We start from the raw sequence: 27,705 nt of genomic DNA on the forward strand, positions 1-27,705 counted from the left end.
ATTACAGCCGCACTTCGCTGGCTGTTGACTGAAAGGAGGCACGATTTCTTCGTTTCTGAAACATTTCTGCGCATTCAAAGCTATACTTACTGGATACATATTGTGAGAGATTTACTTCGCTCTAAGTATGGCTCACCGAAATCTTAAACAGATCAACATTCAAAACAACGCACCGTCGCCGAAACCACCGCAGCAGCAGCAGTACCACCAGCAGTACCACCAGCAGCAGCACACAAAGCGCAACATGGACTCTCCAGGCATGGAGCGAAGGCCGAATGTTGCGGATGGGAAAACCCCACCACCAAAGCCGCCGACGGCTGCCAGCCCTGCTGCAGAGGGGGAGGGTGGAGCCGGAGAGTCGCAGGAGATGACGCTGGATATAAAGAGTTTCAGGAGACCCGGGGAGAAAACCTTCACGCAGCGTTGTAGGTTGTTCATCGGTAACCTCCCGACAGACCTCACGGAGGATGATTTCAAAAAGCTGTTTTCCAAGTATGGCGAGGCTAACGAGGTGTTTATCAACCGAGACCGAGGATTCGGCTTCATTCGACTGGTAAGACTGCGTTTTAGAGTAACGTTAATCTGTAATATCTAACTCCGTGGTGAAGGAAGCTCCTTTTGAATGTTGGAGTTTAGGTCGCATTAGTATCGATAGCCATCTGTTTCCCCTAGTTAGTTAACTTCGATTTATTACTCAGGCGGATGGGTTTGCCTGACTAGTTGTTAAGCCTACTCCGCCACCCGAAACCATTCATTACTTGATACATCGGGTCCCTTTGAAACATACTTGACTAGAGTTTATGGTAACACTATCTAGGTGGAAATTCTCATTAATCAACCAAGACTGTATAAAAAAACGTTTGAAAGTTTGCTATCAATAGAGTCTAACCTTTGACCTGGTATTCTAGGAAACCAGGACACTAGCAGAGATTGCCAAGGCAGAGTTGGACGGCACAGTGCTGGGGAACCGACCTATTCGGATCCGCTTCGCCACGCACGGCTCTGCCCTCACGGTGCGGAACCTTTCCCCCGTGGTCTCCAACGAGCTCCTTGAGGAGGCCTTCTCCGAGTTCGGCCCCGTGGAAAGGGCTATCGTTGTGGTGGACGACCGCGGAAGGCCCACTGGGAAGGGCTTCGTGGAGTTTGCCAACAAACCTTGTGCTCGTAAAGCCCTGGATCGTTGTGCTGACGGGGCGCTGCTGCTCACCACGTAAGACAACCAACGACTGCATTTACTTAGTTACCTGGTTTACGAAATAACCCAAACACGCCAAATCAATTCCAAGCAGTGTAAGTGATCACTCCCATCTCACCATCTTGTCTCCAGGTCTCCTCGGCCTGCCATAGTGGAACCCACTGAGCAGCTGGATGAAGAAGATGGACTCCCAGAGAAATTGCTTGTGAAATCTGTACACTACCACAAGTACGTTATACACACGATCTCCTATTGGGAATTTTACACTCTGTACCAGTCTTGACAACTGGAGTTCTTTATCATAACCAGTATGAATTTGTTGATTTATTCACTTGCCTGTTGTGTGTGTGTGCACCGTTCCACTTTCCTCATGGTCTCCCTGCAGGTCTTAGTTCAGCCACTAACCCCTCTCCTCCCTGTCTCTCCAGGGAGAGGGAGCACCCCCCGCGGTTTGCCCAGCCGGGGACATTTGAGTTTGAGTACTCGTCCCGCTGGAAGGCCCTGGACGAGATGGAAAAGCAGCAGAGAGACCAGGTTGAGCGCAACATCCGAGAGGCAAAGGAGAAGCTGGAGCAAGAGATGGAGGCCGCCAAGCACGAGCATCAGCTCATGATGATGAGACAAGGTACACACACTCAGAGGAACCTCTCACACACACTGAGGAAGACGCTCACTTCTCAAGGACAAAGTTAACATGTTACCTTTTGTGTTGTGCGCATATTCAACATTTGCAGACATAGCCATAGGCCTACTTCAAGTGTTGTCAGAAACTGTCACATGTGAATACAAAAAAACATTAATACCAAGCCAACCCCGTTCTCTCAGACCTGATGTAATACCAAGCCAACCCCGTTCTCTCAGACCTGATGTAATACCAAGCCAGCCCCTTTCTCTCAGACCTGATGTAATACCAAGCCAGCCCCTTTCTCTCAGACCTGTTGTAATACCAAGCCAACCCCGTTCTCTCAGACCTGATGTAATACCAAGCCAACCCCTTTCTCTCAGACCTGTTGTAATACCAAGCCAACCCCGTTCTCTCAGACCTGATGTAATACCAAGCCAGCCCCTTTCTCTCAGACCTGATGTAATACCAAGCCAGCCCCTTTCTCTCAGACCTGTTGTAATACCAAGCCAACCCCTTTCTCTCAGACCTGTTGTAATACCAAGCCAACCCCGTTCTCTCAGACCTGATGTAATACCAAGCCAACCCCGTTCTCTCAGACCTGATGTAATACCAAGCCAACCCCTTTCTCTCAGACCTGATGTAATACCAAGCCAACCCCTTTCTCTCAGACCTGTTGTAATACCAAGCCAACCCATATTTCTCTCATCTCTTCTTTCTCAGACCTGATGAGGCGTCAAGAGGAGCTGAGACGTCTGGAGGAGCTTCGCAACCAGGAGCTGCAGAAACGCAAGAATATAGAGATGAGGTATGTGTGTGTACCTCCCACTCTATTTTCTTCTCGTCAGAAGTGGGTGTGTTAAACGTTCTCTCCTGTTTGTAGACATGAGGAGAGGCGTAGGCAGGAGGAGGAGATGATGCAGCGCCATCGAGAGCAGGAGGAGTTGAGACGCCAACCGGACGGCTTCAAGCCAAACTATGCAGACACCGTGAGTTCACCGGACAGACACACAATCATGCACACACAAAGGTCAGACCGGTTCAAGCCTAACTTCATGAAGAGTGTGAATATACTTGGAGAACACACACACAGCCAACATAGACATTCACATCAGTACAGTCAGTATCACTCATTTCTAGATTTCTGAATACACAAACTATCACACTTTTCTTCTTCAATTCAGAGAACCAGTGTTCACACACGTTCATTCACATGATTCTGCTGAGGGTCTGCGTTTTATATGGGGATTTTGAGAACATTCTTGGATATGATGTGGATTTTTCGGGTCCATCGATCATGTTGGGTGCTGAGAAGAGATGCCTAACAGTCCTACTGCTCTACGTCACACCGATGATGATCAAGCATACTAGGGACAGGCACGGTTAATTAAATACCCAGATATCTGACCGAATGTTAGTATTCAATTACCTGAGTGTTAATTTTTTTAGATACATATTTATTTAGACTTATTTTAACGATGAAAAATCTTTGTCTATGTTACGTCATCCTTGTGATATTTTTATCTACAAAGAAATACCAGGACATTTGAAATTCTTAATTAAATTACAAATCTTTAGTTTCTATAGCGGTGCGTTGGGCTACTGCTGGATATTTAGCCCTCCAGGCTGCCCCGACTCGTTATGCCATTTCCCCCACTTCAAATAGCAATGACAGGCACTCCCTTGACAGAGTTTCCACTATACCCGACACAGATCAATGCAAAACACTCACCAGAAAACCTTTTTCGTAGCAGAATCAGTTCTATCTCCTCTGTTTACCTCTGCCATGTGCATGTGCATTTTTTGACTATCCGGATATCTGGAAAATATAAGTGATGATATTATTTGAATGGTAAAATAATTTTGAATAGCCATTCCTAAAGCATCCCAGAATGCTGCCTTTTTCTTTTCAAATAGTGTCCCATATCACTATAGGAGCATATCTTTTCTAGGTAACTACAGATGAACATAGTGTCCCATATCACTATAGGAGCATATCTTTTCTAGGTAACTACAGATGAACATAGTGTCCCATATCACTATAGGAGCATATCTTTTCTAGGTAACTACAGATGAACATAGTGTCCCATATCACTATAGGAGCATATCTTTTCTAGGTAACTACAGATGAACATAGTGTCCCATATCACTATAGGAGCATATCTTTTCTAGGTAACTACAGATGAACATAGTGTCCCATATCACTATAGGAGCATATCTTTTCTAGGTAACTACAGATGAACATAGTGTCCCATATCACTATAGGAGCATATCTTTTCTAGGTAACTACAGATGAACATAGTGTCCCATATCACTATAGGAGCATATCTTTTCTAGGTAACTACAGATGAACATAGTGTCCCATATCACTATAGGAGCATATCTTTTCTAGGTAACTACAGATGAACAGTGTACCGTAGTCCTGTGAGTGAAAGTCTAATAAAAATGTATTTTGGGTTGGTCTAGTTTAGGGTAGCCTACTACCTATTTAGTGCTATTTCTTATGTAAGTAGCATGTCACAATACCAACAGGGCTCTAGGTTTGGTTTTGGTATCTTCCAAAGACTTTCGCTTGGAAGACGCAACCCTGATCTGAAATTGACCTCAAGCCACTATTCATTCTCCTTCTTACGGGACTGATAGGTGTAAGTAGTGCAGCGATTGCTCAACCCAACCCTCCAATGGGCTTAGGGTAGCAGCTGACAGCCACCATCTTGTTTACACCCATCTGGTTTCTTCAGATCTGCTAAAACCAAAAGTGAAAGGCCGAGGTTTTTTTATATTGGTTCATCGTTGTTTTACTGTGGTTTTCAGGGCGTATTTTTCTCACCAAACTGATGTCAAGCAGTAGCAGCCCTTCTAAGCCGTGTATCCACAATACTATCCTCACAGCCAGCGACATAAAACACCATGTAGCTGTCCCACGTTATACGTATGTCATCAATTCAAATGTCTGTTGTATTTACCTGGGTTTTCAACACCTATTTTACTAAAGTAGTATGGGTGAGGGACACCTGCTAGAACAAAATACTGCTCTATCTCTGCTGAGTTGTCTGAAGTCATTTAGATCCTGTAACTGACAGCTTGGCTTTCTTGTGGGAACGTTAAGAGGGGAGAGGCTAATGATTGACAGACCCTTTCACCACAATGCTCATTTGTCATGCTTGAGTGTGTTCCAGATGAGAGTAACTTCACTTCCAGAGAGAGTCCTCAGAATAGTTAGTTTTTCCATGAAGGCGATAGGGTAACTTGAATGTCAATCTGTTAAAATTTGAATGGCATGTCTAGAAATGGCCACTGTGCAAATGCTGTGTCCTTTGGTATCTTTATCTAATCACTTGACAAAAACACAGGCAGAGTGTGAGGAATCTGTCATCGGCTTTTTTGGGGTGGATTTTAATCTTTCATTTCAGGCCTAAGTCTTGGTCCCAATTTTCAGAATTTCAACAGTCTCCAGTCAACTTTTTCATCATTGCAACTCTGTGATCATGGGTTGGGAAACATACTGACATTCTCAGGAAACATGTGTCTATCTACCTAGCCCTTGGTGCACTTGTATTACTGCATGCCTGTGGATGTGATGTGTCTTATGATGTTGATGCATAATAACTTTTCTTCTCTGTTTCTATTGTGTGTTGAGAGGCCGTAGAGAAAGAGGACCAGCTGGAAATATCGTACAAAGCACCCTCTGCTGTTACAGCCACCCTTACACTACTCCTAGCATGTAACTGTTGCATTAGAGCAAGAGTTCAACTCCTACAGCTTAACCTAAAACAACCCGCACAAGGATTAACTTAGATCTATTGTCGTTACCCTTTACCATTAGTCTTGGGGGGTGGGGGCAATCTCAGAACATGTTCGTAAGTGTGTGTGAGGCTTGCGAGCAACACGTATACCTAACACACTTTTTGGCTCCCTCTTACATTTTAGTAATTAGGCAGACACTCTCATCCAGAGCGACTTAGTTAGTGCATTCATCGTAAGAAAGCTAGGTGAGACAACCACATCAGTCGTAGTAAGTACATTTTTCCTCAATTAAAGTAGTGATCAGCAATGTCAGTGCTAGTAGGAAAAGACGAGTGCAAGTTAAAAAAATAAAATGATGCTCCATCACCGAACAATGTGCTATCGACCGAGGAATGAAACCCAAAAGGGGTGGTTGAATAGAAGTCCACAAGACAAAGCTGAACTACAACTTAGAAGTCAGAAGTGTCTGGCAATAATAGAACTTTTAAAGATCTATCAATTGGGCGCCACTTTGTATTCAATGTGTCCCGTCATCCAGAGTGCCAAAGTTGTGCTCATGTAAAACATACACAGGATTACAGTATATGTAGGCCTACTATTATTAGTGGCACTAGCAACAGTCTTCGCTTTAAATATTGTTTAAAAAAAAGTTTAAAAACACACCAATTAAAAAACAGACTTATTGTTATGTAGCAGCACACTACTCCTCTAACACTTTTTCAGATAGAAATACCGTTCAAATGTAAAAATGTGTAGACTGGTCTGGATTAAGTTGCTTGCATGCAGGTTTTTTCATGGCATATATACCAATTTTTAAAAGTTTTTTTTTACCCCCCCCCCCCCCCCCCATTTTCTCCCCAATTTTGATCTTGTCTCATTGCTGCAACTCCCCAACGGGCTCCGGAGGCGAAGGTCGAGTCATGTGTCGTCTGAAACATGACCTGCCAAACCACGCTTCTTAACCCCCAACAGCTTCATCCGGAAGCCAGGCGCACCAATGTGAGGAAACACTGTTCACCTGACGACCGAGGTCAGCCTGCAGGCGCCCGGCCCGCCGCAAGTAGTCGCTAGAGTGCGAATAGCCAAATGAAGTTCCCCCGGTCAAACACTCCCCCTAACCCGTATGACGCTGGCCAATTGTGCACCGCCCTATGGGATTTCCGATCACGACCGGTTATGTGATACAGCCCGGGATTAAACCAGGGTCTGTAGTGACACCTCTGGCACTACGATGCAGTGCCTTAGACCGCTGCGCCACTCGGGAAGCCCTGCATATAAACTTTTTAAATTATTCAACTTTTTGTCCTTTGTAAATCAAGGTGACTTTTTACACATCAGCTACTTGAACACTTTCCCAACAATTTAGACAAAACGTAGAGGATATTAAATATTGGTCTTCTCTGCTATTCAAATCTGAAGTTGGGAACGGAATTATCTTCTAACAATCAAACTATACAGCTGTTTTAGGAACCGCATCAACTATCTCTTCAATTTTACAAACTTTTGACTACTTTCATAACTTAGTGTATGAACACTAACAAACATCTAAACTTCTACCACTAGGTGTAACATATTCATCACCCCTAATTATAGCCTACAATTTTTCTAATTCCTTATGAGTAAAAATGTTGTAGTCTGAGTGTATTTACTGTATTTGTGATGAACTATGTGCTCTAACTCCCCCACACGCCAAAGTAATAAGGTTTTTATAGTTGTCTATCATAGTATGGGCTTATCAGACTAGATATTTTATCATTTAACTTTGGCTATAATTCTTCACTTCAGTAAGATGTCTTATATTTCCTCAACTACCACAAAAATACTTTCAATGACCTAAAGCAAGTCCCACAATGTTTGATAATTGATAATTACCTTCTAGTTCTAAAAATGTTTAGTAGTAGTGCATACTGTACTTTAGGGATTTTTTATCCATAAACATTTGTGGAAATTGTTCCCGGCAAAAGACCTATATCAGATATTCTGATCAACACTCAAGATTTAATTCCAACAAATGCTGTATGTTTTGTTTCTCGTTTAACAGTTCTCATTCTTTTTCCTTTAAAGTTTCTTGCATTTAATTATTTCAACATTATAGATGACAAACTTTTGTAATACTGTCACGTCGTGTTAATTAACATGACATTTTAATATCCCATACTGCACTTACCTCTGTACTCAACAGAGACGAGAGAGAGTGTGTGTGAGAATTTGTTGCCGTGTGTGTTTGTCTGTGATTTGAATTTGTTTCTGTGTGTGTACTTAAACTACTTAATGTGCTTGTCTGGAGGGAGTGTTGTGTGCAAGTATGTGTGATGGAAGTGTTCGATCTTCAATGTGGAACATTTGCATTTTATTCCGGGTAAGTATATTCAGGTGGAGCTGTAACTATATAACTAGAACACAATTTGTCCCACTACAGATGAGTGAATGCAACCGGTGAAGGATTTCATTTTTACTGTCCATCCCTCATTAACTATTGAAATGTAACATGATTTGAAATATAGTATATTAATATGGAAAATATAATATATGTACTATTTACCCATGTTTACTTTGTTTTAGCTGGCCAGTTTAAAATTCACAGGAAACTCAGATTTTACAACATATCTTAAGACATTTTGGACCAGGAGGTGTATCCTGTGGTTCTGCAATGTTTAGAATGTTGCTGGTAGAAATGCAATGTGTAGAGCTGACACTGTTCCCTATTACATGTGACAGAGCATGTCTGCTCTAAACAATGCTTTTCTATCTGTAACGCTTTGACTTTCACAATATAACGTAGCACACAGGACTATACTGTATGTGTATCATATTTGTATGATGGTGTGAGTGAGCGAGTTAGGAGGATGTTGAGTGTACTTGCATATATTATTTGTGTCTGTGCGAGTGTGTTGGGGGGGGGGGTTGAGTTGGGTGATAATATTGTGTACTTACAGGTGTGTGTGAGAGAGTGAGTGGGGGCATGTTTATTGCATGTCCTTTATGATAAGATATTTTATGTGAGTGTGTGAGGGGAGGTCAGTGTTGATAATGTGTGCTTTGTAGAGCTTCATTTGTGCGTTTGTGTAGAGTACATATATATTTGTGTGTACTAATGTTTGGGTTGTCTGAACAACAATGTGTGGAGGGGATTTATCTACTTCTCTATCTTTTCTCTTGCATATTTATCAGTAACCCTTATTCCTCTATTAGGCTGAAATCACCACAACAAGGTCACTTCAGTCAACTTTGGACTAAATCCATGTTATATTTTGGCTTGGCCCATATTAGGTTATATGCTCATCACATACAGACTGATATTGACCTTTTTAGATGGACCTTGAGAATCCATACTGGACACATAGGTAACTTGTTAAGCAAACCTAGGAACTCAGATGATCATTTCGTATGTGCTCCTCTCTCACTAAATTCTTACATATCCAATACAGTATCATTCCACACACAGCTTTTGTAACTCCTCCTTCGGGACTTTTTCTATCACAGTTGGGAGAACATTATTAACCTTATTCCCTGGCTGTTGCTTATACAGTGGGGCAAAAAAGTATTTAGTCATCAACCAATTGTGCAAGTTCTCCCACTTAAAAAGATGAGAGGCCTGTAGTTTTCATCATAGGTACACTTCAACTATGACAGACAAAATGAGAAGAAAAATCCAGAAAATCACATTGTTGGATTTTTAATGAATTTATTTGCAAATTATGGTGGAAAACTTTTGTTATTGACCAAATACTTATTTATCTCAATACTTTGTTATATACCCTTTGTTGGCAATGACAGAGGTCAAATGTTTTCTGTAAGTCTTCACAAGGTTTTCACACACTGTTGCTGGTATTTTGGCTCATTCCTCCATGCAGATCTCCTCTAGAGCAGTGATGTTTTGGGGCCGTTGCTGGGCAACACGAACTTTCAACTCCCTCCAAAGATTTTCTATGGGGTTGAGATCTGGAGACTGGCTAGGCCACTCCAGGACCTTGAAATGCTTCTTACAAAGCCACTCCTTTGCTGCCCGGGCGGTGTGTTTGGGATCATTGTCATGCTGAAAGACCCAGCCACGGTTCATCTTCAATGCCCTTGCTGGTGGAAGGAGGTTTTCACTCAAAATCTTGCGATACATGGCCCCATTCATTCTTTCCTTTACACGGATCAGTCGTCCTGGGCCCTTTGCAGAAAAACAGCCGCAAAGCATGATGTTTCCACCCCCATGCTTCACAGTAGGTATGGTGTTCTTTGGATGCAACTCAGCATTCTTTGTCCTCCAAACACGAAGAGTTGAGTTTTTACCAAAAGGTTATATTTTGGTTTCATCTGACCATATGACATTCTCCCAATCTTCTTCTGGATCATCCAAATGCTCTCTAGCAAACTTCAGACGGGCCTGGACATGTACTGGCTTAAGCAGGGGGACACGTCTGGCACTGCAGGATTTGAGTCCCTGGCGGCGTAGTGTGTTACTGATGGTAGGCTTTGTTACTTTGGTCCCAGCTCTCTGCAGGTCATTCACTAGGTCCCCCTCTGTGGTTCTGGGATTTTTGCTCACTGTTCTTGTGATCATTTTGACCCTGCGGGGTGAGATCTTGCGTGGAGCCCCAGATCGAGGGAGATTATCAGTGGTCTTGTATGTCTTCCATTTCCTAATAATTGCTCCCACAGTTGATTTCTTCAAACCAAGCTGCTTAACTATTGCAGATTCAGTCATCCCAGCCTGGTGCAGGTCTACAATTTTGTTTCTGGTGTCCTTTGACAGCTCTTTGGTCTTGGCCATAGTGGAGTTTGGAGTGTGACTGTTTGAGGTTGTGGACAGGTGTCTTTTATACTGATAACAAGTTCAAACAGGTGCCATTAATACAGGTAACGAATGGAGGACAGAGGGGCCTCTTAAAGAAGTTGTTACAGGTCTGTGAGAGACAGAAATCTTGCTTGTTTGTAGGTGACCAAATACTTATTTTCCACCATAATTTGCAAATAAATTCATAAAAAATCCTAAAATGTGTTTTTCTGGATTTTTTTTCTTCATTTTTCTGTCATAGTTGAAGTGTACCTATGATGAAAGTTACAGGCCTCATCTTTTTAAGTTGGAGAACTTGCACAATTGGTGGTTGACTAAATACTTTTTTGCCCCACTGTATATCTGTGTGAGTGTTGTGATGTGTGAGGAATCATCCTACACATGTCCTAATGGTCCTAGTAGTTATTGTCCACAAGGTTTACGGGTGCACCACTCTTCTTCACTTCTTCCAGAGAGAACAGGAAATGAGAATGGGTGAACTGGGCCCTCGTGGAGCCATTAATATGGGAGGTAGGGTCATAACGATGACTCAGCACTGACTGGTCCATAAACAACCATGAACTACCCCCTCCCCCTTTTGGTGTCTACAGATCTAAAGGAACTGGGAAGGTGTTGGCCATATGGCTAGGTTTGTGAAATTCTGGTAACTTTCTCAATTCCCAGGGACTGGGATTCCTGGAAAGCCTGGGAATTTGAGGAAAGTTACTGGAGTTTTGCCGCCTCAGCCAGAAGTTCCCCCTAAGAAGGCTAGGTGGAGCCTCCGCCATATTGTGTGCACCTGGCTAGTTCCTTCAGGTCGGCAGACATTAAAGGGCTCGGAGCAGGGCTAAAGACATTGTGAGGCTCTGAACGGGATGGGCTGTGTGAGGCTCATGGTGGCTCCTTCACCACTTCCTGATTGTAACCCGGGGCTGCACATCACCTACATACTGTGTGTACTGAAGTACTAATACTACTGGGGGAAATATGCTCATGTGGCGTAGTCCGAGAACATGCTAATTCATGTTTTTGTGTCAGTGATTAGATCTGTGAGTGAGAGTGACTAGGTTGTAAGTGTGTTTTGGGGGATTGTGAGACTAAAATAATCTTGGAGGGGTTAAAGTTGTCGATCACTTTGCAGTAATCCTTTGCAGTGATCGATAACTTTAACCCCTCCACGATTATTTCAGATATATATATATATATATATATGACTAAATGGTGTAACTCAGTTTTAATACATGTACAAAACTATCCTCTTTCCTGACAAGAAATGATGGTCAGGCCTTTTCTATTTTCATGAAAAGTTTTGCAGTTTTGCAGTTGAACTGAAATTGACTTAAATCCCATGACTGAAATGTATTTTGTTTTTACCCCTGATTTGTGTGGAGAAACTGAGTACATCAATTCGTAGTAAGTCACATCTACCTTTTTTAGTGTGAATTTTACATGATGACTTCACTACTTATGATCTTTTCGTTATCAGGTCATTTGTTATTTAGTCAACTGGTTGAAGGAAACCATTGTTTTCTTTCGTCCTTAATGTTTTATGCAACTTCACTTTTGCCCTTTCTACAGACCTACTTATTTATAGGTTACCTGATTCGAACAATAGATGAGGCCCAAACTGAATAAACATTTCTAGCTTGAGGGTTTTTAGCAAACATTTTGTATCAGCAGTAGCCACCAATCCCAACACTTGGTAAACGTTCTTAGAATAAACCTATCCCTTTGTTTGTATTTACATTTAATGTGTGTGTATGTTTACTACTTACAAACATAATGGCGTGCGTGGATTATTTTTATGGGGGGGGGGGTTGCAGTATCATTTCTGTGTACATATACCATCTAGGAAATAGTTCCAGCAGTGTGTGTGGGTGGGTGGAGTCAATTCATAACTAATACAGCTGTCTCATTTAGTACCTAGAAAGCATAATGAACTCTTTACTCGTGTTTCCATTAGTAGTTGATGCAACATTTTCTTTCTTCTTAATTTAAAAAAAAATGTATTTATTAAATGACTTGTCATCCTACTGATGATTTTGAATGGGGTTTTGGGTCCGGGGTTGAGTATTTGGCAACGGTGATGTGCAGTCACGGCTTTTAACCAAGAAGCAGAACTGGGTGATGGTGTTCTTTTGCCTGAAGTCTGGATGAATTTCCGATTATCTGAGGGCCTCTCACAGCTTGTCCCACATTGCTATTTTACTGTAATGGAACTCTTGCTCTGTTGATTTAATGGTATGATACACTGCTCCTGTTCCCAATGACCTGTAAATAGTCTGTTGTAGGCATCTATATGCTAACGTTGGTTTTTGGTTGTTCAGCTTATATATTAATACAACTTGACCAATTTTAAGTCATAGCCTAATTATTACAGGTGCTGTAGACTGTTAACCTGCCATATGAAATCATCAACAAATGATGTATGTTTTTAAAAGGGTTATATATATATATATATATATATTAAACAAAAGATAAATGTAACATGCAAAAAATTTCAAATATTTCACTGAGTTACAGTTCATAGAAGGAAATCAGTCAATTGAAAAATTCATCAGGCCCCCCAGCTCATGTAACATGGGACCAACATTTTACATGTTGCATTTAATTTTTGGTTCAGTGTACACATCGATATGGATATCTCACCACAGACTAAAAACATTTGATATGTTTTCAATTGTGTACCACCGGGCTTAATATTGACTTTTTCCCTATCAAACTAGGAAACGAAAATTTGACACCTACATAATTGGCATTGCTTGTGTGACCAACAACCAACGTTAGCTAGCTCTGTCAGCCCTGAGAGATTTTTTACACCACTCTACAACAACAAACAGTGCACACGGGGTGTGATGGGTGGGGTTTACTTCCAGTGTGACCAAACGATGCTACGTTGTTTTGCGTGTAGATGGGTTTAATCCCGCCTCTGTTGCCGGGGCCAGTGTAAACCAGGGACCCCCTCAAATGGTGGGCATAGGCATGAGCGGAAGGGCCGGAGCCATGGGCCCCGAGGGAACTCCAAACATGGGCGCGCCAAACATGATGCCAGACAATGGAGCCATGGTAATGTATGCGCTAAGATGGGCGCTTACTCTCAACCTGTTTTCAATTTCTCTCTCAATAACTCGCTCTCTGTAACCTGCTCAACCCTTGGTGTTGAATAGAAACTGCAGTGTATTGTTTTCAGGTTTGAACCAGTGGTGAGAGGAGATGCCAGAGACTATTTAGATGCTGCTTATGGATATTACATTCCAAGGTGTTTTGCCAGTGACTTTGATTTGAATAGTTTATGGTACAGATATCTCATCCAGCTGGTCTTTTCTGGCATCTTTTCCCCTACCATTGTGATATCTTTAATCGTGATATCATAGTATCCCTTGGTGGTGATTAGCAAATTGAGGTTAATAATAACATTTACTCCACTGATTTCACTGTTCACATCATGAGGTTAGTGCGGTTTAGGAAAGGGATTCTCATAGCTTATATCAGCTCTGCACCCATAACTAATGGACTGATTCCTCTCTCCCTCTTCTGACTGCCCGGAACTCCTCTGCTTGCCTACTTTGACGTTCGGAACGCCTTCTCATTGCCTCGCCAAAACGAACATTGTTATTGAATATCCCTCCCATCTGATTCTTCTGCATCTGGACTTCTCATAATATCTCCAACAACCCTATCCCTTTATATTGTAGCTGCGCAACGATAGGTTCCCCCAGGGGGCTCCTAATCAGATTGGTTCATCCCCTATGAGTGGCCGTCCAGGTGTCGAGTCCCCTCAGCAGCAACAGGCAGTGGGAGCAGGGCTTATGGGGGCAGGGCCTGGACCTGCAGTGGGGGGGCCAGCAGGCTTCGGGAGGGGAATCCCTGTTGTGGGAAACTATGAAGGGCCTAACAACAAACGTCGCAGATACTGATTGTGTTGTGTTGACATTTTTTCAACGGTGTACCCCAAGGCTCAATATTTGGATCTCTTGCTTTCCCTTTCTCATTATGTAAAATAACTGATTTATTTTCTCGTCAAATGTTTGTTTTTGTTCTTTTAATTTGGGCTGATTATTTCCCTCAGCTTCTTCATGTGTCCCGAATGTTGACTGAGGAAAAAAATATATATAATTCTATCACAAGCCAGGCCCAATGTTGATGCAAAAACACAAATCTTCAATGTTGGCCGCCAAAGGCCAATATCAACTGCGATGTATCTTGATGTAGTCAGGTCTGTAGGTAAGGTTTAGGCCAATATTAACTGTGATGTATCTTGATGTAGGCAGGTCTGTAGATGGCTTATAAACTTCTGTATGATGTTGTTTCTTGCTTTTTGCTATCAGTATCCTATCCTCCTGTTATTGTTGTTTTCAGTAGTTCCTCGTAACAATAAGTGAAGACCTGCATTGCCACTGCAATGGTTAGCTTACTTTGATTTCCTCCCGTCCATGGAATGTATTTCCGGTACATTGCATCCTGTAGTAGTTGTTTGACTAACTGCAATAAAACTGTGAAATGCCAATTTGTGAATACTAAGTTGATTGAAGTAAAAAAAAAAAAAAACTTTTGTAGCCAACCTAGATATTTTGAGATTTTCTCACCCTCATCCTTGTTTCAAGTATTGTGAACTCAAACTAATCTCTTAATTTTTCAGAGCAGAGAGCCAAAATGATGTCCGTGTAAAACATACACAGCCTTATGTTGTCACCCAGAGTCACATTTGTTTAGCTATAGCACACAATATTTTACAAAGCTAGGTTTTAAAGGACCATAGAGTTTAGTTTGCTTCGTGTTTCTTTTTTGCCAAGGAAAATCTGGTATCGTAGTATTGCGATACTGGAATAGGTACAACACTATTGGGTGTATTGATCCTCAAGCAGGCAGAATACCCATATCGGATACTCTGATCAATACACTGGAGTTTAATTTGAACCAATAAGCAACTCAACATTTTGTTAGTAATTTCTCATTCTTTTTCTGTATATTTAAAGTTTCTTGTATTTTAATTAACTCAACATTATAGACAAACTTTTGTAATATCATGTTAATTAACATGACATTTGAATATCCCATACTCGTGCACTTACCTCTGTACTCGAGCAAGAGAATTTGTGTTGCCGTGTGTGTGAAGAATCATGTGCTTGTCTTGAGTGAGTGTTGTGTGCGAGCATGTGTGAAGAAAGTCTTTGATGTATAACCACATTTGCATTATATTTCAGTTAAGTATATTCAGGTGGAGCTGTAACTACACTACATGCCAAAGTATGTGGACACCTCATTGAACATCTCATTCCAAAATCATGGGCATTTAATATGGAGTTGGTCCCCCTTTGCTGCTATAACAGCTTCTAGGAAGGCTTTCCACTAGATTTTGGAACATTGCTGTGGGGACTTGCATCCATTCAGCCATGAGCATTTGTGAGGTGGGTCACTGATATTGGGCGATTAGGCCTGGCTCGCAGTCGGCGTTCCAATTCATCCCAAGGTGTTTGATGGGATTGAGGTCAGGGCTCTGCAGGCCTGTCAAGTTCTTCACACCGATCTCGACAAACCATTTATGTATGGACCTCGCTTCATGCACAGGGACATTGTCATGCTGAAACAGGAAAGGGCCTTCCTCAAATGTATTTATTTTTATTGAATATCCAAAACATACAATATACTTGCAGTGAAGCCGCTCAACAACTTCACCACACCAGTCATCCAACAGACTCCCATTCAGGATGACACAGGGTCAACGCCCTGCTCAAGGGCACGTCAACAGATGCATTTTCAGCCATTCCTGAACCTGAGACCAGAAACGGGCTTCCTGAGGGCAATACCCAAATAAATTGTCTATTGATTCTGTATCCTCACAACAAAATCTGCAGAGCTTCAATGATTTTATGCCCCAAATATTCAACGTTTTGTTGGTGGCAAGAATTCTGTATAATAATTTTTGCTGTCAAGCTTGAAGTCTTGAATCTTGCGTCGTTTTAAAAATCAAGTTAAACACCCTGTACCATGGTATCGGTATATCAAAAAATGTCCCAACTATTTTGCAATCTGTATGGCACAGTTGTCAACAACCTGGTCCTCAAATGAAACTGGTATACTTTCCTATTTGTTCTGTTTTTATTCTTCTGCCAGTTTTTATATTGGGCAGACAGATAAGTTTCCTACCACCTCCCGCTGCCACCCGCCTTCTCCGTTTTTGGGGTAACGCTGTAATCAGTTGCTTGTACTCTTGGATTGAGCAGACCTTCTTATACAATTCTGATAACTCCATGAAAGACACAACTACCATTCCAATTTACAATATACTTTAAGAACAAAATACAATTTTCCCATAAATACAGGTATTTTGACAACCAGCACATTTTAGTTCAGCCATAATATTTGTTCTAACAAATATTACATATTTTCAGGGGGATGAAATTGTAGTCAGCTCTGCAATGCTTGTTTGAAAAAGAGAGATTTAGAAAAAAAAAGAGACATGGCTATCTGCAAAAAGGCTTTTTAAATATTGGATGAGCTTGTCTTAATCTACTTGAGAACCATTTTAGGGTTCAAGTAAAACTTTTGAACAGGTGAAGCTTTTAGAGTGGTTTAGTGATTTTATATTTAATAATCTCAACCCACCCTATTAATTATATGCTTTATTTTGTCTGGTTTAGCGTCCCAGATAAAGCAAAATATTTTTTGCTCATATGATTTGAAAAACCAATCATCAGGAGTAGGCAGCGCCGTAAGTGAGTAAACAGAGTTAATCAGGGCAATTCTTCCAGAAATAGACAGGTATTTTCCTCTCCATGGTTGCAGGATCTTGTCTATTTTTTTTTACAAGTTTTCTATTGAAATTCATTGTGGAGGGCTCATATCTTTTGTCATATGAATACCAAGTATGTCAACTTCACCGTCAGCCAATTTTATAGGTAAACTGCAGGGTAATGTAAAAGTTGTATTTTTGAAAATGTAATATTGTACACAGTTAGGTTTTAGTCCAGAAAAATTTAGCTTGCGGACTTAATATAAAACTTGAGTCATTGGCACCTTTGTTTTTAAGCCTTGGATTTCTAATCCCCTAATGTTGTTATTGGATCTGATTTTAATAGCAAGCATTTCGATGGCCATAACTAATAGATATGGTGACAGCAAACACCCTTGTTTAACTTCTCTTGGCAATTCAAAACTCTCGTAAGTAGCCACTATTTACTATTTTACACCTGGTGTTACTATACATTACTTTTACCCATTTTATAAGAGAATCACCGAAATTTAAAAAATCCAGTCTTTATGAAAGGCCTTTTCAAAATCCGCTAGAAATACCAGGCCTGGTTTCTTAGATATTTCATGATGTTCTATTATTTCTAGTAGTTGTCGTATATTATCTCCAATGTATCGTCCATGTAAAAATAAAAAATAAACCTGCCTGATCAGGCTGAGCAATACCTGGTAAAGCCTCATTAATTCTGAGTGCTATGCATTTCGCTAGTATTTTTGCATCACAACATTTAAGTGTAAGGGGCCTACAGTCTAAAAAAACTGAATCTTTATATTTCCCATCTCGGTCTTGTTTTAGTAATTAGTGAAATCAGACCTTCCTGCTGAGTACCTGACAGACTACCATTTCTATAGGAGTAGTTAAAACAATCTAACAATGGAGCTTTTAGTATATATACAGTGGGGAGAACAAGTATTTGATACACTACCGATTTTGCAGGTTTTCCTACTTACAGAGCATGTAGAGATCTGTACTTTTTATCATAGGTACACTTCAACTGTGAGAGACGGAATCTAAATCTCACATTGTATGATTTAAGTAATTAATTAGCATTTTATTGCATGACATACAGTGGGGCAAAAATGTATTTAGTCAGCCACCAATTGCGCAAGTTCTCCCACTTAAAAAGATGAGAGGCCTGTAATTTTCATCATAGGTACACTTCAACTATGACAGACAAAATGAGAAGAAAAATCCAGAAAATCACATTGTAGGATTTTTAATTTATTTATTTGCCAATTATGGTGGAAAATAAGTATTTGGTCAATAACAAAAGTTTCTCAATACTTTGTCATTGCCAACAAAGGTATATAACAGAGGTCAAAGGTTTTCACACACTGTTGCTGGTATTTTGGCCCATTCCTCCATGCAGATCTCTAGAGCAGTGATGTTTTGGGGCTGTTGCTGGGCAACACGGACTTTCAACTCCCTCCAAAGATGTTCTATTGGGTTGAGATCTGGAGACTGGCTAGGCCACTCCAGGACCTTGAAATGCTTCTTACGAAGCCACTCCTTCGTTGCCCGGGCGGTGTGTTTGGGATCATTGTCATGCTGAAAGACCCAGCCACGGTTCATCTTCAATGCCCTTGCTGATGGAAGTAGGTTTTCACTCAAAATCTCACGATACATGGCCCCATTCATTCTTTCCTTTACACGGATCAGTCGTCCTGGTCCCTTTGCAGAAAAACAGCCACAAAGCATGATATTTCCACACCCATGCTTCACAGTAGGTATGGTGTTCTTTGGATGCAACTCAGCATTCTGTGTCCTCCAAACACGATGAGTTGAGTTTTTACCAAAAAGTTATATTTTGGTTTCATCTGACCATATGACATTCTCCCAATCTTCTTCTGGATCATCCAAATGCTCTCTAGCGAACTTCAGACGGGCCTGGACATGTACTGGCATAAGCAGGGGGCACGTCTGGCACTACAGGATTTGAGTCCCTGGCGGCGTAGTGTGTTACTGATGGTAGGCTTTGTTACTTTGGTCCCAGCTCTCTGCGGGTCATTCACTAGGTCCCCCCGTGTGGTTCTGGGATTTATGCTCACCGTTCTTGTGATCATTTTGACCCCACGGGGTGAGATCTTGCGTGGAGGGAGATTATCAGTGGTCTTGTATGTCTTCCATTTCCTAATAATTGCTCCCACAGTTGATTTCTTCAAACCAAGCTGCTTACCTACTGCAGATTCAGTCTTCCCAGCCTGGTGCAGGTCTAAAATGTTGTTTCTGGTGTCCTTTGACAGCTCTTTGGTCTTGGCCATAGTGGAGTTTGGAGTGTGACTGTTTGAGGTTGAGGACAGGTGTCTTTTATACTGATAACAAGTTCAAGTAGGTGCCATTAATACAGGTAATGAGTGGGGGACAGAGGAGCCTCTTAAAGAAGAAGTTACAGGTCTGTGAGAGACATTAATATTCCTTGTTTGTAGGTGACCAAATACTTGTTTTCCACCATAATTTGCAAATAAATTCATAAAAATCCTACAATGTGATTTTCTGGATTTTTTTTTTTTTTTTTCATTTTGTCTGTCATAGTTGAAGTGTACCTATGATGAAAATTACAGGCCTCATCTTTTTAAGTGGGAGAACTTGCACAATTGGTGGCTGACTAAATACTTTTTTTGGCCCACTAAGTATTTGATACATCAGAAAAGCAGAACTTAATATTTTGTACAGAAACCTTTGTTTGCAATTAGAGATCATACGTTTGCTGTAGTTCTTGACCAGGTTTGCACACACTGCAGCAGGGATTTTGGCCGACTCTTCCATACAGACCTTCTCCAGATCCTTCAGGTTTCGGGGCTGTTGCTGGGCAATACGGACTTTCAGCTCCCTCCAAAGATTTTCTATTTGGTTCAGGTCTGGAGACTGGCTAGGCCACTCCAGGACCTTAAGATGCTTCTTATGGCGCCACACCTTAGTTGCCCTGGCTGTGTGTTTCGGGTCGTTGTCATGCTGGAAGACCCAGCCACGACCCATCTTCAATGCTCTTACTGAGGGAAGGAGGTTGTTGGCCAAGATCTCGCGATACATGGCCCCATCCATCTTCCACTTAATACAGTGCAGTCGTCCTGTCCCCTTTGCAGAAAAGCATCCCCAAAGAATGATGTTTCCACCTCCATGCTTCACGGTTGGGATGGTATTCTTGGGGTTGTACTCATCCTTCTTCCTCCAAACACAGCGAGTGGAGTTTTGACCAAAAAGCTCTATTTTTGTCTCGTCAGACCACATGACCTTCTCCCATTCCTCCTCTGGTTCATCCAGATGGTCAACTTCAGACGGGCCTGGACATGCCCTGGCTTGAGCAGGGGGACCTTGCATGCGCTGCAGGATTTTAATCCATGACGGCGTAGTGTGTTACTAATGGTTTTCTTTAAGACTGTGGTCCCAGCTCTCTTCAGGTCATTGACCAGGTCCTGCCGTGTAGTTCTGGGCTGATCCCTCACCTTACTCATGGTCATTGATGCCCCACGAGTTGAGATCTTGCATGGAGCCCCAGACCGAGGGTGATTGACCGTCATCTTGAACTTCTTCCATTTTCTAATAATTGCGCCAACAGTTGTTGCCTTCTCACCAAGCTGCTTGCCTATTGTCCTGTAGCCCATCCCAGCCTTGTGCAGGTCTACAATTTAGCCCTGATGTCCTTACACAGCTCTCTGCTCTTGGCCATTGTGGAGAGGTTGGAGTCTGTTTGAGTGTGTGGACAGGTGTCTTTTATACAGGTAACGAGTTCAAACAGGTGCAGTTAATACAGGTAATGAGTGGAGAACAGGAGGGCTTCTTAAAGAAAAACTAACAGGTCTGTGAGAGCTGGAATTCTTACTGGTTGGTAGGTGATCAAATACTTATGTCATGCAATAAAATGCAAATTAATTACTTAAAAAATCATACAATGTGATTTTGGATATTTGTTTTAGATTCCGTCTCTCACAGTTGAAGTGTACCTATGATAAAATATTACAGACCTCTACATGCTTTGTAAGTAGGAAACACTACCGATTTTGCAGGTTATCAAATACTTGTTCTCCCCACTGTGTGTGTGTGTGTGTGTGTGTGTGTGTGTGTAATATATATATTTATTTATTTTTCTAAAAAGGCTTGATAGACCTCTACTAGTATGCCATCCCCAAACTGTTGCCATAAAGTTGGAAGCATATAATCGTCTAGAATGTCATTATATGCTGCAGCAATAAGATTTCCCTTCACTGGAAATAAGGAGCCTAGACCGAACCATGCAAAACAGCACCAGACCATTATTCTTAGTCCACCAAACTTTACAGTTGACACTATGCATTGGGGCAGGTAGTGTTCTCCTGACATCCGCCAAACCCAGATTTGTCCGTCGGACTGCCAGATGGTGAAGCGTGATTCATCACTCCAGAGAATGCGTTTCCACTGCTCCAGAGTTCAATGGCGGCGAGCTTTACATCACTCCAGCCAACGCTTGGCATTGCGCATGGTGATCTTAGGCTTTTGTGCGGCTGCTCGTCCATGGAAACCCATTTCATGAAGCTCCCGACGAACAGTTTGGAACTCGGTAGTGAGTGTTGCAACCGAGGACAGACAATTTCTACATGCTTCAGCACTCGGCTGTCCCGTTCTGGGAGCTTGTGTGGCCTACCACTTCGTGGCTGAGCCATTGTTGCTCCTAGACATTTCCACTTCACAATAACAGCACTTACAGTTGACTGGGGCAACTGTAGCAGGGCAGAAATTTGACAAACTAACTTTTTGGAAAGGTGGCATCCTATTACAGTGTCACGTTGAAAGTCACTGAGCTCTTCAGTAAAGCCATTCTACTACCAATATTTGTTTATGGAGATTGCATGGCTGTGTGCTTGATTTTTATACAGCTGTCCGCAATGGGTGTGGCTGAAATAGCCAAATCCACTCATTTGAAGGGGTGTCCACATACTTTTGTGTGTGTAACTATGTATGGGTGTCTAACTAGAACTCAGATAAACCCACCACAGATTAGTGAATGCAACTGGTGAAGGAATTAGTGTCCATCCATCATTAAGTATTTTAATGTAAATCATGATTTAATATAGTATAAATGTTTAATTATGTTAGTTGGCCAGTTTTTTAAATTCAGAGGAAACCCTCATCTTGCAACATCTTAAGACATTAAATTTAGATTTTTGGACTAGGTGTGGTGCTGCAATGTTTAGAATGTTGCTGAAAGAAATGTAATGTGTAGAACTGACACTTCCCTATTACACATTACAGAGCATGTCTGTTCTAAACAATGCTTTTTGATCTGTAACTCTTCTGACTTTGACAATATAACGTAGCATACAGGACTATACTGTGTGTATATTTGTATGATTTGAGCGAGTGGGGAGGATGTGTTGAGTGATAATGACTTGCACTTACACATGTTTGAAAGGGAGTGGGGGCAGATTTAATGGTATGTCCTTCAAAAAGATAATTTGTGATTTTGGTAGTCTTATGTCATGCTTACTGCAGGAATGTCCATAAGAGCTGTTGCCAGAGAATTGAATGTTCATTTCTCTACCATAAGAGGCCTCCGTTTTTGAGAATTTGGCGGTACGTCCAACCGGCCTCACAACCGCAGACCACGTGTGACCACGCTACACCAGGACCTCCACATCCAGCTTCTTCAACTGCAGGATCGTCTGAGACCAGCCACCCAGATAGCCAATAAAAGTGTGTGTTTGCACAACCAAAGAATTTCTGAACAAACTGTCTGCACAGCTCATCTGAATGCTCGTCATCCTCACCAGGGTCTTGACCTGACTGCAGTTCGGCATCGTAACCGACTTCAGTGTCAAATGCTCACCTTCGATGGCCACTGGCACGCTGGAAAAGTGTGCTCTTCACGGATGAATCCCGGTTTCAACTGTACTGGACAGGTGGCAGACAGCATGACGTTGTGTGGGTGAGCAGTTTGCTGATGTCAATGTTGTGAACAGAGTAACCCATGGTGCCGGTGGGGTTATGGTATGGGCAGGCATAAGCTATGGACAATGAACAAAATTGCATTTCATCTATAGCAATTTGCATCCACAGAGATACCGTGACGAGATCCTGAGGCCCATTGTCGTGACATTCATCCACCGCAATCACCTCATGTTTCGGAATGATAATGCACACTCTATGTCACAAGGATATGTACACAATTCCTGGAAGCTGAAAATATCCCAATTCTAAAGTGACCTACCAGACGTGTCACATATTGAGCATGTTTGGGATGCTCTGGAATTCCGGATCAACGTGTACGACAGTCGGTTCCAGTTCCGGCCAATAACCAGCAACTTTGCACAGCCATTGAAGAGAAGTGGGACAACATTCCACAACCACAATCAACGGCCTGATCAACTCTATGCAAAGGAGATGTCACGCTGCATGAGGCAAATTGTGGTCACACCAGATCCTGACTGGTTTTCTGAACCACTCCCCTACATTATTTTTTTAAAGGTATCTGTGACCAATCGATGCATACCTGTATTCCCAGTCATGTGAAATCCATAGATGGGGTGGCAGGGTAGCATAGTGGTTAGAGCATTGGACTAGTAACCGGAAGGTTGCAAGTTCAAATCCCCGAGCTGACAAGGTACAAATCTGTTGTTCTGCCCCTGAACAGGCAGTTAACCCACTGTTCCGAGGCATTGAAAATAAGAATTTGTTCTTAACTGACTTGCCTAGTTAAATAAAGGTAAAATAAAATAAGGTCCTAATGAATTCATTTAAATTAACTGATTTCCTTATATGAACTGTAACTCAAGTCTTTGGAATTGTTGCATGTTGTGTTTTATATTGTTCAGTGTCATTTGGGCCAAAACAAATTTCTCAACAGAAAGAAACAAAACTGGTTTAAAGTTTTGAACAGGCTTATATTGCAGTAATTACCAACAATGGTGGGTGCCTTTTGTAGGCCCACACAATAAAAAAGACCAAACATAATTTAGCCAACAAATGTCTTGGCAAAGAAACAAAACACTATTTGCAATAATAATATACAATACTAAAACAAATTATAATCAGTACGAAAATAATAATTTCACTATACTATATTTTGTTGCTAATGGAGATCCTAATCAAAATCCTCTAACTTTAATTTTACGTCAATGAAAAAGGCCTCCATCTTCGCAATCAATAGTAGCCTAGGCTAGGGCTGTTGTGGTGACTGCGGTCACGAGTCATGAAGGCAGTCTAATTCCACATGACCATTTAGTAAAAGTAATTAGGCTTCTCCAAGCTCTGATAGTGCTGCTGGTCATTAGTAGCCTACCAAACGTGCTAACTGCCTGGTACTCCGCACTCTATTGTCCCTCTAATCACTCTGACATCAATGCAAATGTATTCAAATCGAATAAAACACCTATGAAAGCCCATTCGCTCATGTTGCGCTACCTTGCTATAGGCTATGCAATTGAGTGACAAAACAGAGTGATGGCCGCTAATAAAAAGAGGAGGATCCCATCAGCTTTCTATAGGCTAGGCCTACTATATTTATTTCTCAACTTTCCTAATATTAAGCACATTGCTTCTCTTTACAACAGCAGTATAGTGTACCTGGCTGGAATGAAATAAACCACAGGGAAAAGCGTCCTCCATTCGTTATATTTTTTTCCTGCTGCCCCTGTTTTGATACACATGCATGATAATGGTCCATTCTAAATCCCCAAAAATTCACACATTATTTAGTATATGTAAAGACGAGAATGAATCAAGAATAGTCTGATGGATGACAATATAAGCTTATCAATTTTGAATTATATATTATCACTTGTGAATGATGCCCAGCATATTTCATAGCCCTTAGGCCTATATGTATTGATAAGGTTTGTGTCACAACTAATGTGGCCAAATAACATCTTAAAATGAAGCACATTAATCTGCTTTACAAAGGGTGTAGAGCCTAACTGACATACATAAGCAGCGCGTGAGTTTCAAGTTTGGGGAAGATCATTTTCACCATTAAAAATTCACCTTTTTAACAAAAGCATTACATGCATAATTGCTTTTGCTGTCACTTTTGATAATGGTGTTTTCCACTAATGGAACATTCGTGCTTATAGCCTACTACCATGTGTGCATTGCTGTGCTTATGTGAAGAAATTGCCTAATAGTTAAACATTTTAAGCTAAATGCTTTGATCTGTTGCGTCAGCCACATTGCATGAAAAAATAAATAAAATTGATGCTAGTGGTTGTATTCGTTTAGGATCTATCGCATCCCACAACTGTCCCAGACTGTTTGGAATATTTATTTCTCGCACTGAATAGAATGTCAACTTTTGTACTATGAGGGATAGTAGATTGACATAGGCTATTGCTTTTGCAGTTCATTAGGTCTACTCATCTTGTTGGCTGACGAAAAGTAAATGTGGACAGTTCTTCCAATATCTTCAATATGCACCTCGTAATTAGATACGTCGGGGACGCAACTGCGCACGTCCTTGTCTGTCTTCACTTGTAGCCTGTAAGAAGGACCTGATCATGTGATCGAGAGCCATGTGAGTGAGAGCCGCTTCGGATTGCACAGCACACTCAGAAGGACACATCGCAAAACTTTGGGCTGCAAAAGGCCTGGATTTTTTTAGGGTTCATTATGGCCACAAAGGGGATGCCGCCATGAAATTCGCGGCATTATCAAGTGCTTGTCACATTGTGATTGAGAGACTATTGGAGTGTGTACAGCCTATGCCACAGAATTATAAGCAAATCTTGTCTGCTGAAGGAACTAGTGTAGCCCATAACCATTTGGCATAGCCAGATCAGGACCTAACAAAAGGACAACTCAGAGTATGCTATTCTTTTCTTCTGAAATAGACATTTTCTTCATATCATGCTTCTTTAGACCTGTCTAAAATAAATAATGGATTTATTGTGAAGGTGTAGGCTACATTACATGGATTTGACTTTTTAAAATTGTAGGCTATATGTTGAAAACAGGAGATGCTAAATGTGTTCATGTTAATTAACTGTCAATTACCTTGAGACCGACAGTTATTTGCTTGACAATCACCAGCTGACAAAATTTTGTGACTGTCCTTACCTAGGCCAAGGCTCCTTTCACTCGCTCTCTGTCTCCACATCAGAAGGCACGTGTGAGGTGAGCAGCCGAACCCAGTTTCAGCTATACATAAGCTATACATTTTTATTGAGTTGCAATTGACTGACACATAACAAGCTTGCATAGTTATCATCACCTCACACACACATTAAAGAGGACGGTTCTGGTCAGTAAATCATTTTCAATTGCACGTACCTGAGACCGTGACAATTATCAGATCTGAGTCAAAAGTCTGAATTTAGAACCCGCTCGGGTCTCTGGTCAGATCTCAATATTTCAGGCCTGTTGGACCTGTGAAGACCTCTATATGTTGTCTGTTGACATGCCACTAGTATTGATGAAATAACAGCATTTCTGTAGCTTGTTGGTTGCCTAGCAGCAGGACTGACAAACACTGCTTTAGGGCCATCTGTTCCGTTTAACACAACAGTCCTTACAACATACACCTGTCATTAGTATCCTGAATGAATGTTGTTTCATTGTCCTCTGTGACATGACATACTACCAATCCACTTGGTGGAACCCACTGTGTATTAGTAGAATGAAGGATGAATTAATAAGGGAGTCAATGAATGAAGGATGCTTGTCCTTCAAGTGGATATTACCTGGCGACCATCTCGCACATCTCAAGGCTGCAGCACTGTCTGTCATTCTAAAGGGTGGGTCTGATTTGTCCTGTTTCACTAAAGCATGTAACACATGGAGTTTTGTATTGCATCTGTCTGACACACACACACACACACACAATTTTATCTTATCGATATGTGTTTGTCATCTACAAAACGTGCACCCAGAGGGGGTCCCAGGACCGAGTTTGGGAAACCCTGAACTACTTAGTAAATGAACCTCATCTATCAGTACTCATCATAAGCCAATTGACATATCAATATAACGAGTAATAATGGCCTGTTTTACAGATGGAGGTCTGGTGTTGAAACAACCCCATGGGTGCACAACTATGCTCCTTGAAGGCAGCTGGTTTTCATCCTAGTGTAATATCAGGGGATGTATTCAGTGAGGTGAAACAGTGACCATTTCAGATCAACATCGAAGTTAATGAGAAGAGCTGACATGATTTACTCATCTAATGACAGACAACCATATGTTACATTTGAGTCATTTAGTAGACGCTCTTATCCAGAGCAACTTACAGGAGGAATTAGAGTTAAGTGCCTTGCTCAAGGGCACATTGCTAGGTTTTTCACCTAGTCTCTGGGATTTAAACCAGCAACCTTGTGGTTACTGGCCCAACTCTCTCAGTAGGCTACCTGCTGCCCTGTTCTAATCTATACAATGTATTTCTATCTGTAGAGGATTTCCTGGGTTGGGATAGGTTGACTGGTGTGGAGGTGGTTTTAATCATGTCATTGTCTCCCTCTGTTCCCCAGGTGCACTCGCTCTACATGCTGCAGATATGAGACCAGAAAACTGGTTAAAAACAACAACATAAACATTGCTCTTCAGTGTTACCTCATTCCAACTGTTTTTATTTGGATTCCCTACAGGTAAGTGTTGCTTTTTCCTCCTATTTATTCTTCAACGCAGTGTTATGTCTCTTATTACAGTAAATAAAAAATACAGCTTTC

At 41.5% G+C, this 27,705-nt stretch overlaps 1 protein-coding gene across 4 annotated transcripts; it reads left to right on the plus strand.

Moving 5' to 3' along the window:
- Window positions 1-27,705, plus strand: LOC135543331 (paraspeckle component 1-like). Of its 4 annotated transcripts, XM_064970511.1 has the most exons (9): window positions 1-553; window positions 909-1,210; window positions 1,328-1,423; window positions 1,624-1,820; window positions 2,541-2,625; window positions 2,701-2,806; window positions 10,803-10,860; window positions 13,241-13,395; window positions 14,025-14,836. In XM_064970511.1, the coding sequence occupies exons 1-9, from the start codon at window positions 128-130 to the stop codon at window positions 14,244-14,246; spliced, it is 1,647 nt and encodes a 548-aa protein (XP_064826583.1). In that variant the 5' UTR covers window positions 1-127; the 3' UTR covers window positions 14,247-14,836. The 4 variants fall into 4 exon arrangements, with proteins under 4 accessions (XP_064826583.1, XP_064826584.1, XP_064826587.1 ...); XM_064970512.1 differs by lacking the exons at window positions 10,803-10,860; window positions 13,241-13,395; window positions 14,025-14,836 and adding exons at window positions 26,106-26,158; window positions 27,508-27,705; XM_064970515.1 differs by lacking the exons at window positions 10,803-10,860; window positions 13,241-13,395; window positions 14,025-14,836 and adding an exon at window positions 27,508-27,630.

Source organism: Oncorhynchus masou, chromosome 7 (genome assembly GCF_036934945.1).
Source record: "Oncorhynchus masou masou isolate Uvic2021 chromosome 7, UVic_Omas_1.1, whole genome shotgun sequence".
Taxonomy (NCBI): Eukaryota; Metazoa; Chordata; class Actinopteri; order Salmoniformes; family Salmonidae; genus Oncorhynchus; species Oncorhynchus masou.

What these genes read in the sequence shown, in the direction of transcription:
- LOC135543331 (XM_064970511.1), top strand. Translation starts at nt 128, where the DNA reads ATGGCTCACCGAAATCTTAAACAGATCAACATTCAAAACAACGCACCG. An exon ending in AAATCTGTACACTACCACAA is followed by an intron (nt 1,424 to 1,623) that starts GTACGTTATACA and finishes CTGTCTCTCCAG; the next exon opens with GGAGAGGGAGCACCCCCCGC. An exon ending in TGCCAGACAATGGAGCCATG is followed by an intron (nt 13,396 to 14,024) that starts GTAATGTATGCG and finishes TTTATATTGTAG; the next exon opens with CTGCGCAACGATAGGTTCCC.